Source organism: Electrophorus electricus, chromosome 13, assembly GCF_013358815.1.
Source record: "Electrophorus electricus isolate fEleEle1 chromosome 13, fEleEle1.pri, whole genome shotgun sequence".
Lineage (NCBI taxonomy): Eukaryota > Metazoa > Chordata > Actinopteri > Gymnotiformes > Gymnotidae > Electrophorus > Electrophorus electricus.
In genome coordinates, this window is record NC_049547.1 from 11,007,407 (window position 1) to 11,020,542 (window position 13,136).

The window sequence follows — 13,136 nt, forward strand, 5'->3', positions numbered from 1 at the left end:
ATGAGAAACTGTATTGTAAGTTCATCCAAGAGAACAATAATATTTGGGAAGTCAAAATTGCTGAGAAACATTTTGCATAGCCAGATACAAAGTCTTTCTCTTGAAGAAATTTCTCTAGGGATGATTTCAGTTTCAGTTAGCTACAACTTCCATCTCCAAATCTGGTGCTCTCTCAAGTTACAATATCCACAGAGATCTTTTCATTGCCATTCAACAAACCAAAGCTCTATGCAAAGCAATAAGTCTCCTGATCCTGATGGATTCCCTGTTGAGTTAAATAAGAGATTCAGATGGCTGGCTCCTGTTCTTTTAGCAGTTTACAATGAATCCTTGTGAGCTGGGGCTTTCCCCTCAATCCTGACCGAAGTATCTATATCACAAAGGGACAAAGACTCTACTCTGTGCGCTAAGACCCTTGTCTCTTTTAAATATTAAGATGAAAATTTTGGCCAAAGATTTGGCATTACATCTGAATAATGTTATTCCTCATGTAATTTTACAGGACCAAAATGGCTTTGTTAAGGACGGTCAGTTTTTAAAAAAATAGACTTTTAAAATACACTTTTAAATGTTATTTTTACAAAACACTTTTCCTGAGTAACAGAGGTTGTCATCTCTTTGGACATGACAAAGGCATTCGATCAAGTCAAGTGGAATTACCTCCTTGTAGTGTTACAAAGATTTTGATTTGGGGACAAATTTATATCCTGGACAAAATACACTTCGCCTCAATCCAGTATTTATACTAATGGTGTCAGATCAGATTATATTCCTCTGTCCCATGGGACCAGACAGGGATGTCCATTATTTCCTTTGCTGTTTGCCCTTGACATCGAACTCCTGTCAAAAAATCTCTACCCTCTTTCCAAGGAATCACCCATTCTATATCATTTATTTTGCCTAGCTTTGATGGATAGAACCTTTAGAACATGGAAAGGGAGAGGTATTAAGTCTTCATGACCTCTATAAAGACAGTACCTTTTGTAGTTTTGCTCAGCTGTCTGCTGACTTTAATCTGCCCTCTTCACGTTTGCTTCATACCCCCAGTTAGACACTTTGCGTTTTCTTCCTTTTCAAATTATATCAGTTTTCCCACTGGACAGTCTTGGGGTGACCTTTTGGAACTAGATCGTTCCCAAAAAAATTATTCACATTTAGGATATATTCACGGTATATAGCCTTGGATATATGTTCTTTGAATAAGATTAAGAGAACCTGGGAATATGAGTTAGGTATTGTTTCTACTGAACAATGCTGGGACAAAGCGATAAGCATAATACGATCCAGTGCACCTTGTACCAGACTTCAGCTGATACAGTTCATAGTACTACATAGAGTTCACTAGTCCAAGTCTCAGCTATCCAAATTCTATCTTAATGTAATCTATGATCACTGTGATAAATGCTCTGTCTCACTATATGTACTCTGATTTATTTTGGGATAATGTTGAGTGTTTTATGCATTACCATCAACTCATTCTACTCTATTGCTATATTCTGTGTCTCCACTGGAACTAGAGTTCATTTGGATATTCTGGCTTTCAGCGCTCTATTGGTGAGACACCATATTTACCTACTTTTGGAAATCTACAAAACCACCTTCAGTCTCAGTGTGGATTCGAGTTGCTATGTATTCCTTAGATTAGATAATGTAATATTCAGGGTGACAGTGCTGCAATTTATTCCAAGTGGAATTCTTTCTTTTTTCAGTTTTTTCACTGTTAGTGCCCATTTGGGTGTGTGTGCATGTGTAAATGTGAGCTGTGTTTGGGGCTATGAAAAGGGGTCTAATGTAAAAATCTTGAGGAGGTCTATAAATTATGCCCCCTTTGATTGGGGCTTTTAACATCATTCATTAATATTGTTTGCTGCCTTTTTACTAATTTAATCTCTTTGTCAAATTCCTCAAAGAAATCTATATAGTATTACATCCTGCAAACACATTTGATGTGTCTACTTAAATTCACAACTTTACCAAATTAAGCCAATGATTAGCTTATTAAACTCTGAATGAAATTTCATAGATGATTACTATCACCTTTCAACTTTGATCACTGCTGTTCGTCTCACTGAAATGAATATAGATACATTTTTTTGACACAATTTCATGATATGAATCAACAGAATTACCACATAGCTTTCAAAATTGATGTAGCATTCTTGCATATGTATGTTTAAGGCATTGATGGAATCTGACCAGTGAAAATGCTTCCTTACATTTCTAAGTTCATTCTGTTGCTGCCTGCACTGCCATCATATATGATATTGTATTTTTGCCTGCCCCCTTTTTTAGATATTCTGCCTGGATTGTTTGTGTTTGCTCTTCTGGTTTTTTGACTGTTGATTCTTTATGATTTGGATTCTCCCATTACATTCTTGTTTGATCATAATTCTGGATTCTTCTACTCTTGGATTAAGAATAAAGACACCTACTATTTCATTTCCGCAAGTGTCTGATTTTGATCACCACTTAACAGTTACAGATCACATACAGTTCTTAGTTTATATATTTTTATTTATTTATTGTTTACCCTATTAGTATTATAAATTGTAACATTGTAGTTAGTCTTGCAATCTTACAAAAAGCCTCTGAAAATAAAACAAATGATCATTTGCTTATTATAGTTGTAAGATGTAAACTGTAGGCCTACATGTTGTAACAGCTATGCAATTAGGCTACATTGCATGTTTTTTTATTTTTTTTTATTTTGTTGTCGGAAATTGTGTGTAATATTATTTGAGTCACAAGATGCCCTCTGCTTGTGGTTTAAATTTGGTTACCATTGGTTATTGTGGCATTTGACATGTTACCACAAATGGAGAGAAAAGTGGAAGATACAGTAATTTGACTAGGCTATAATAGTAGGTAACTATTATTAAATATAAAATAAGACTATATTTATATGTGCTGCTAAATAAATCAACATTTACTTACTTATTTATTTATTTATTTATTTATTTATTTATTTTTGTAGCCAACATGATGTTACAGATTACATTGTGTAGTCTCAAGGCAATAATGAATAAAATGTGATCAATTAGCTTGGAAAATTATTTTATTTTCCATTATTTTAATTATTGTAATTATTATAAGCTCAGCAATCTAATAAAAAGCCAAGTATAATCTTTTAATGCCATTCTCAACATTCACATAATTCAAATAATTGCATGTTTGATTTTTGTTTTACCTTAAAAAAGCAATAAAGAAAATGAATAAGCAGAAGATTTTTTTCCTTTTTTTGTGCTACTACAGGCAAACTTGTGCAGTCCTTCCATGTATTTTGGCTTCTGTATATAACAAATTTCAGGTCTCAGTAAGAACAGCTCCTGTAAAGTAAAATACAGCAGCCGTTCACATCTAGATGAAAAAGCAGTATTACTTTACACTACATAGATTTTAAAATGTAAATTGGTTTGTACATTAACATTGATGAAAAATGTCCAAGAATTTATAGGTTTAGAGTGTATCTATTGTCAGAAGATCAAAATGATGAATGTTACCTTGTCAGAGTGATCTGGTCATTTCTTTTTAGTTGCTGATGTTATCCTTGTTGAGCTCTCACTTTTATATTGTGCATTTTTCTGAAAGGATAATCATTCAGTAACTTCAGATAAATCTGAAAAACCTTCTGACTCTAGTCTTTGCTGAAATTGTAATCATTCAGTTAGTTCAGCTAAATACTTCTGATAAATTGTCTGGCTGTAGTCTACCTTATAAACACTAAAAATCAATTGTGCCTTTTGTCTAGTTTACCTGTTGTTTAAAACGATTGAGCAGTGCATCTCGAACCTTTGGAGAAAATAAAATTAATTTTTAATGTGCCACATGACAATAGACCATTTGTGACAAAGTGATTTCTTCAGAGTTCAAAAACTAGAAACTCCATAATTGATTAATCATTGGAAAAAAAAGAAGAACCTTGTCTCCTAACACACTAAGAAATTAGTGCATATTTACAGATTAACTTACCCTTTTCTCTCCAAGACATCCCGTAAGAAATATGAAGAAACCCTGCATTTAAATTGAGTTAGAGATTTTTAAAAAAATTTGTTACAGCTAGACATCAAAATGAGAATTATGATTGAGAAAATAATGTAGAATTAAAATGTTAATTCATACCTGGAATGAATTAAAAAGGATAAAACCGTAATTCACAATCTGAGCAAAAGGTGTGGATGTAAAGTCAATTACTAGCACAAAAAGCCCAAGGGCCCATGTTATTCCAAGGGCAGGGGTTAGGAAAACAACTGTTTTAATGATACTTCTTGCAACTTCCTTTTCGTCATGTGTTTTTCCCTCTGATACAGTAGGTTTTAAGATCCTGCTGATAACCACAACCATGGTGAACATGTTCACAATCACAATTATACCAACAGGAATAACAAATGCATGGATTGACCCCTGTAAAGGAGCACTATACATTAACCAGCAAAGTTTAGGGTCATAGTATAAATCAGCAGCACCATTGTCATAAGATATGATGGTAACTGTTACAATAATTAAAGGACAGACATAGCCCAGAGAAAAAGATAATCCCAAATACACTTTCTTTCTCAGGTTAACAAAAACAAATATTAATTGGTGTAAGAGCCCCATGCTCATACACAATGTCCAGAAAAACATAGCCAGGAAGCAGAAATGCTGCATAACTGTAAGAACTAAACACCACTGCTTGGTTGTAGAGGTAAAAGAAACAACTAGTAAACAGCAGTGTGCTATCAACAAGCAAAGCATAATATTTACTAAAACAGTGTGCCTGAAGTGTGAAATATCTGACTTTACCACAGTATTCCATACCAAACACTCTATTATTAAACACAGAGTAAGTGAACTGATTGAGAACCCCAGACCTATATATGTTAAATCACTTGCATATGTTATATTTATAGGAACTACAGCCATTAGAATAGTAAATGCACTGTTATGGGCGCAATCACAGAAACCTGGATTATTTGCACCACCCCATATACAATTAGTGTCAGACCACTGAGATGTATTGTTATTTAAGTACACACAGTACATTTTGTGGTTTCGCGGTCTGCGTACTGAGAATGACATTTTCATGGTAGATTTATTTCCATTCACAGGAATGACTGATATTATAATATTATTTACAATGACATTTCCATTGTTAAAATTAGAAGGTAAATTGTAGTTTAGATTCTTCATCCCCGTTTGTATAACTGTGTTGGAGGTTTCTATGATGCTAGTGTTGAATGCTGTATAGCATGGATTATTTGGAACAGTTTGGTTATTACATAATACTATTTGCACATTTTCTTCTTGAAAATGTAATATTTCCATTGCTGATACATTTATATTTGATTGATGTATTACTTCTTCAAAAGACTTCAAATAATTAATAGCCAAAATTTTGCTCCCATTGTAATGCCAGTAGTCTTTTAGACTCTCATTTAAAAGATTGCTCGAACCTTTCACCAATTGCTGGAAGAAACAAAAGATAATAATATTTTTATTATGATTACTATGTGATTTAGAAGAGTCTGTAATTGCATTATATTACTAAAACATCACTGATTCAGTTTGCAAAGAACTGCCATTACTTACAGGGAAGATAGAGCTATCCCATTTAGATTTCTGGATGGAAGAAGCATTGGTCATGGTTCCCATCACCGCCACAGATGCATTAATATTAGCAAATGTGCTGAAGGTTGGTTTTTCAGTTGATTGCCTCAAACGAGTGAAAATATCATTTGCATTCATTTCAACAATCCCTTGTCCTCTCTGGAGGTTCTGATATTTATTAAGAAGCAGAGATATTTTAGGGTTATTGAGAGAGGAAGCTCTGTTAGACTTTTACAAATTCACACATAATTGTGTTTCATGCATTCTGTCTGGCAATCTATTTATGCATGTGAGTTACGAATAACATAATCTCAAGAACATCTTTAATTTATATGTTTTCCTGCTCAGAACATACTGACTGAAGCCCAAAAAATAGCCTGTCACATGGTCCAGTGCTAAACTGGGCTGAACTTTTTAAAACTTGGGAAATTCAAAATGGTTTTTATTAGTTAATGGTTACTTGTAAATAAAATCCCTTTAAAAAGATTGATACCTGAGCATCATGTAGAAGACTTTGTAGGTCTGTGTTCACACACCGAACTATTGCAGTTTCCCATGCAGTTTCTCCATTGCTTTGTGAACATTTTCTGGTTTGTACTCCAACAGTATCAATACCACATAACATTGTGGCAGTGAAATTAACTATTACTTCTTTCCAATCACCATCTTGTTTACAAACAGGTGAATTATCTGGTCCAAAATATTAGAAAATTATGTGATGTGAGTTACTTTTCGGTGTCTCTGTCTAAAACAAATCTAGCTAATTCAGAAAATATGTGTAAACTTCAACAGTCTATAGTGAAGACAATGCTATCTTTTTAAAAAAGAGCTTTCTGCTCTTGCAATACATGGCTAATTGACAAAATTGTGTTAATTATGTTGTATTTATTATATTTATTGATATTTGATTAAAAACCTACCATAAATTATAGGAATATTTATAGTGGCATTTTGTATCTGATTTAGACTGTTTTTAAATTCACATGTAACATATATGTTTTCAGATCGCTTATCACAAAAGATGTTTGCTGTGGCTTCATATGAAATTTGATTATTCTGTATTTTAGTTCCTGTAGGGACATAAAACATACTAAATATAAATACAGTAGACCTAATTATACACTACTAACAGAACAAGAAATAATTACTAATCCATTAAACTTTAATTCTGAAGTGTGAGCTGAACTGTGTCTACACAGTGTAATATTTATGAAGCTTACCTTCTTGTTTATATGAGATGGTTGAATTCCATGTAATGGCATAGTTTTCTGTACTGTTAGAAATTATGCACAGAACTGTAACATGTACTGGTAAGACAGCACCTTTACAGCTTGGACATGGAGGATCACTGATGATGGTGATTTGGGGAATAAGTGCTACATTCAAAAGTAGAATGCCTCTATGTGTTATGGAAGTAGAATTTTTAGAATTGTAGTCACATATAAATGTTCCTGTATTCAAAGGAACAGAAATTGTTGTATTACCTAATGTGATAATTAAAATAAATTGACCTGCCATTGAGCAAGAAAATTAGGACATTTTAAATGTACAATCTTGCTGTGATGTCACGGTGATCAATCCAACTACCAGAAACATACCTTTCCATACTTCTGAAGCACTAGTAATAAAAACTGTGCTGTTTATGGAACCTGGAACAACTGTAGCTTCAGTCCCATTAGTGATGTCTACTTTCTGTTTCCCATTTTGTTGAAAGGTCCAATTGCATTTTCCTAGTGCCTCTGGTGGCTGACATGTTATGCTAACAGAACTGCCATAAGGAATTTTTTCCTGGGATTGGTTCTTGTAGCTTTTTATAAGTCCTGTAAAATAGGTAATGTGTGAGGTTTCATTAGATCAAATTTGTTATGGGATCACAATTTAATGAAAAGCTCTAGATGTGATGGAACACTGCAATTGTGAACGGACTTCTGCATGAACCCATAGGATTAATCTGCAGTTACAGTTATTGCACCCCCTGCCTTGATTTCTTAGAAAAATATTCACATATCAGTGTCATAAAGGTATACTTCAATTTAGCATATTTATCATTAATTTTACATCATTTAGCTGACACTTTTATCCAAAGCAACTTACAATTATGACTGAGTACAATTGATGGTTAAGGGCCTTGCTCAGGGGCCCAACAGTAGCAACTGGGCAGTGATGCAGCTTGAACGAACAATCCTCTGATTACAAGTCAAGTACCTTAACTACTGAGCTACCACTGCACATTTATTCACTGTTCTAGCTTTTGAAATGATTATGTAGTTCTCTAAAACCAACTGAAACCTTTGGCCTGAAGAGTTCCTAAGAAAGGACCAGGATTTCTAAGGAATCTGCAGGTGATCTGCATGGAGTAGAAATTTTGGATGCCTTGCCATGAGTTCTTTGTTTTTAGCAAACATTTTGGTGACAGACCCAATTCTATCATCTTAGCAGGGAAAATATAACAAAAAATATTGAATAAAATCATTCTTCTGTTATTCTCTAGTGACTAAAATAAGGTTTAAAAAATTGTATCACCTGTGTCTTGTTTAGTTCTCATTATACCATGTATTTAAACCTTGTGTTTTTCCTTGTTAGTTTGCTGTTCATTTGTGAATCCATGCCTCTATTGTGTTTGTGCTTCCTGTGTTTATTGTTCTAGTCATGTTCCATGTAGTGCATTTTTATTTAGTCTGTTGAGCTATTTTCCTGGTTTCATGTTTTGCTTTCTGTTTGTTTTATCATGTCATACAACTTTTTGTGTTGTTAATTTTACACTGGACTGTTCTATCTACTCTGATTTTGGCTTTGCCCCTAATAAATCTCATTCTTCTCAGTAAGTGTGTCTGCCTTGCGTCTGCTCCAAATTACATTCCTAAATAGTGAAAATATGAAATAAAGTTCAAACTTACCTGTCGTTACAATATTAAAAGTGCCTTTGAGGGTAACTTCTGCACCAGTAACTATATTTTCAAGAGCAGTCACATCAACTGGACCCATTATGTTCATCACAAAATTGACGATGACACTACCCTGGCTTGAAAAATTTTTTTTTACTTTGAATCTTTTATATCAAGAACATTGAAGGTTTTACATTTTCATGCAGAAAATAAGATAGTATGTATATGGACAGTGACTATTGTTGTTTTTAATGTATGAAACAAACATGTAGACAATTTCTGGGGCTGTTTATCATGATTACCTGAATCCAGTGACGTTCAATGAGTCAAACCATTCCAGAGAACTGAAGCAAGATTCCAGCTAAAAGAGATGAAATATTATAGTCTGTGACAGTGTGTGAGACATAAAAAAAAAATTTGTGAAAAAATGTTAAGCTCCCATCTCAAAGCTGGCAAGAAAAGTGTGAAAGATAGTAACAGGGTGTTGTTTACCTTAAAATTAAATACATAAATCAATAGGTTTTTATACAACAGAGGACAGATTAAAAAAGGGGTAGCAGTGCTAGTTCAAAAGGTGTATCTTAAAAAAGACTCCAAAGCTGTAGTTTAAAAAGACTAAAGTTAATACTAACTAAAATTGAGCCAGTGGTATGCAGTTACATTATTTGGGTCAACTGTGGAATATACTGTTTTAGCAACTTTTTAGAACACTATTCTACAGGTGAGCAGCTACCTAATATTTTGCCTCATGTTTGAAAATTTAATGATGAAGGGCAATTTTGTGCTTTGTGTAAAAAGATTAATCCTTTGAATAGATTTGCTGGATGTAACTTAGACGTTCAAGAAGTAGTGATATTGTTTCTCTGAAGTCATGGAGGGATGAAAGAAAAATAGAAGGGTTATACAGGTGATTTTTTTCAGGTTTAAATGCAGTTGAAGGACAAACAAAATAAGAGTGTTTTGGATCACTTCACATTTGTTTTGCTTGAATGTACCAATGGTTTTAGAGACTGAATCAGACTGAAACCACAGAGTGAAAAAGTGAAAGGTTTATGAATGGATATATGAGGATAGTCAATTCTGTGAGTTGTATACTATACCTTTCTGTAGGCATGTGGAATATGAAAAAAACTTGAAACTGATTTATTACATTTTAACATTTACATTTTCGGCATTTAGAAAATGCTCTTATCCAGAGCGACTTACAAAAGTGCTTTGTCATTTACTTGTAGAATGTATTATAGCCAGTGCAGTAGGTTAGAGTTCAAGTTACCACTGAACTGGAATACTGTTGAAATACAGGGATCAGTGCTGATACCTAGACTTACCTGATACCTTAACTTCTTGTGGTTTATGATCTTATCACAGTATGTTATAAATGTAAAGAATTGGTGGTGATGAGCTTATGATAAAAATATAATAACAATAACAATAAGTTACACTTTATATACACATTTTATATACCCAAGGTTGCCGTACAAGGTAAATCCACAAAAAAAGAAGCTGCATTAAGCAGGGCAGTTGAAATGCTGAGAAAAAAAGAACTAATATGGAGTTAAGATGTGTAGGGCTTTATATGTAAGTAAGATGAGTTTAAACTTAATGTGCTGTGTGACTGAGAGCCACCATAGCTGAAAAAAAAACAGCAGAAATGTGAACAGGTTTTATCAGAAAAAAAAAAAGAATGAAATACAATAGTCAAAGTGGGAAAAGATTCTGTGTCAGACATGCTAAGCCATATAGCCATTTGTCTGTAGCACAATACACACCTGTTGAGTGTAATTTGTTCTATGGTTTTGATATTGTATATTTTCCCAATCAAAATACTCCAAAGAATATGACGCATTTACAGTAAGTGATCCGTTGATAAAAACTGGAGAAAGACAGATGACATTTTTAGTGTTTACATTTTTATAAATATAACTACATACATGCATGAATGATATTTAGGATACATAAATGAAAAGCAATTTTTATTTCTGTATCATAGCAAAACACAGTTCACATGCTGAGAGAGGGTATTACCTCTGTTGACAGGGACACACATAGCTGTAGCATTTGGAGGGTTAAATGTGCAGTTTTGTTGATTGCAGCATGAGTGCTCCTGGCATACTGCATCACTCCAGGTGTTATTCACTGTGCAGTTACAGCTACCGTGGTCTAAATCACAGTCTGCAGTTGGACAAAAAAGTTACTGCACCTTAGCTCCATGAAGCACTGGACTGCAGGGATAATTAAGAATTAGAATTGATCTCAGCTGGCAAAAAAGAATGCATATAGATTTTGTGTTTATAACTTCCTTAAAAAACAACATACATAGATTGAGATTGTGTGTTTATAACTTAATTAAAAATGATGCTGTACGTTCCTCTTCTTTCCTTGTTTATGTGATCTTTTTGATCCTGGTCATTTAATTACCTGTTGTAATAGTCATGAATTTTAATATTGAGTCAGCGATAGTCATGTTTTGCATATTTATAAGCAGGCCATTGAATTTATCATATGCATCTCTCTCTATTTGAAGTGCTGCATAGTAAACTTTTGTTGAATTCCCTAAAAGACAACACAACAACATGGAAGTCATTTAAATGTATTGTATATTTTAATGTTCTTTTGTGCTATATAGTTATTGTAATGGTTAGAAAAAGTCATTACCTTTTGAATAAGCCTAAGAATAAAAATGGCACACATTAGTAACAGTTGCAGCTCATGAAAACAACAATATTGATATCATAATCAGATGATTATAACACGTTATGTGGTGTTATAGGTATTCCTGCAATCTGGATTAATTCATACATTCTTGGGCCACATGTATAAGGCTGGTCACTGCAACTGCTTGAACTACTCATGTTAACTGGCTCTTAAAATCCAAACATGTGTGAGGACTCTACTACTCAGCTTTGCAAATGCCCTACTAATGACAGGTAATTGACAAACATTGAAAACATTCCAAATGTAATGAAAGCTGATGTTTTAAAAAATGAAAACTGTGGCTCCTCACTATGTGTAAACATATTTTCTAAAATAATCTAACTAACTCTCATACAGTTAATTCTGGAAAGGAAGATAAACCAACCTTGAAAAGCAGTCCCAGTAAGAAGAGAGTCAACACTGTAGAGAATTTCATTTTTTGGCTTCAATGTCTAAGACAGAGAAGACCACAGTCATTGATGAGAGAAGATATGTTGAGCACAAAAAGAGTAATGCAGTTATGAATTGAGAGAAGATATGTAGAGCACAAATAGAGTAACGCATTTATGAATTGGCTGACAACTGTAATAGTTACATAATTTACATATCCTCTTTTATCATTATATATGCACTGCAACCAGGGTATTTTTATGAGTTAAAGTATATGCAAATTAATTGAGGAACCCTTCAGAGATTGAGCCTTATTAGTGCCATAGTGTTTACCTACTCGATTATATTTAATGCCACTCTAAAATTTTCATTTTTGGAAGCTTATTGGAGTCTTTGGTATTTTATTATAGGAGTATTTTTTTTACATTGAAATACACAACCTCATTGTCTACTGATGATTTACTCATCTACTCATATTTTCCAAATCTCTATTAAAAAGCAATGACATGACATATATTTTACTTTAAAGTCATGTTTCCAAATACTTAGTAGCAATTTTGGGTCCATCATCTTAATGCTGCATTGACCCGAACAAAAAGTATCACTCATTATAAGCCTGTTTTTCATTCTTTCCTTCATAAACAATCAGTGGAAATATAGCTTTGAAATATTAATGGTTGGGTCTTATGTCTAGATTTCTAGATTACATCTAGATTAAATACTTTCCTTTAACATCTGAATTAAATAGTTGGTCACTAAAATCTAAAAATGCAGAATAAACTTTAAATATGCCCTTACCGTTATTAAATAATCTTTTTCTTCTTAAAAAAGAATTCAGAACTACATTGGTATTCACAAGAAACCCTTCTGTCCTACACCACAGGATCCAAGTATCAAAACATTCAATATAAAATTTATTTTACCAGTTTCATAAAACCCTAAGGAAAATTGAAATCTCTGTCTCAATAATTTGGTGACTGACGGCTGACTATTTCTCTCTTATTCCTTGCAACAGTATTCTCAGTGTGGTAGGCTAGCTGCACTCTGCTCTAGAAGGCAAATACAGTAGTCACTTCCTCAAATAGGCTCTGCACAGAGTAAAGAGTTGTATGGCCCATAAACCTATTTGCATTGCACATTACACATAAGGTAATAACAGTAACTTGGTGTTGCCTTAATTTGACTTTCAAAAATACCCTCCAAAGCCTTCATCAAATCATCAGATCGTTAATTTTGCATTGCAAACAAACTTCCCCCTTCTAGTAATGATAATTTCAACTATCAACACACTTTTATACACAGATAGTTAGTTCATTTAAATGTATAACTTAGCTAAATGTGTAACAACTAAATGTGTAACTTAGATCCTAAATATCTCAATCGTCTACCCCAAAGTTTAACCAGCTATATACTGAACAAATCTCTTCATCCACAGCAGATCACATAAACTGCTAAACTCTGCAGTGGTAATATAAGATATAAGATCACTTTAGGGCAAAGTTCCATAGTCATAAAAGCACATAGTTTGTACACTTCCATCTAAGGCACATAGAACCAAATGCTATATAATTTTGAAAGTTC

General features: G+C 33.4%; 1 protein-coding gene across 1 annotated transcript; it reads right to left on the reverse strand.

Moving 5' to 3' along the window:
• Positions 1-3,241: 3,241 nt before the first annotated feature.
• On the reverse strand, positions 3,242-10,966 carry adgrf3a (adhesion G protein-coupled receptor F3a). The gene is made up of 16 exons (XM_035532909.1): positions 10,890-10,966; positions 10,497-10,643; positions 10,241-10,344; positions 8,774-8,832; positions 8,484-8,608; positions 7,185-7,406; positions 6,807-7,037; positions 6,507-6,656; positions 6,080-6,276; positions 5,569-5,754; positions 5,379-5,445; positions 4,120-5,093; positions 3,970-4,011; positions 3,754-3,789; positions 3,501-3,581; positions 3,242-3,326 (listed from the first exon to the last, which is right to left on the reverse strand). The coding sequence occupies exons 1-15, from the start codon at positions 10,942-10,944 to the stop codon at positions 3,519-3,521; spliced, it is 2,658 nt and encodes an 885-aa protein (XP_035388802.1). The 5' UTR covers positions 10,945-10,966; the 3' UTR covers positions 3,242-3,326; positions 3,501-3,518.
• Positions 10,967-13,136: the final 2,170 nt, after the last annotated feature.

Coding starts and splice junctions, on each gene's coding strand:
- adgrf3a (XM_035532909.1), bottom strand. CDS start 10,944: ATGCAAAACATGACTATCGCTGACTCAATATTAAAATTCATGACTATT. Junction 10,644..10,889: donor ATTCATGACTATTACAACAG/GTAATTAAATGA, acceptor GTCCAACTGCAG/ACTGTGATTTAGACCACGGT. Junction 3,582..3,753: donor TCAATCGTTTTAAACAACAG/GTAAACTAGACA, acceptor TTATCCTTTCAG/AAAAATGCACAATATAAAAG.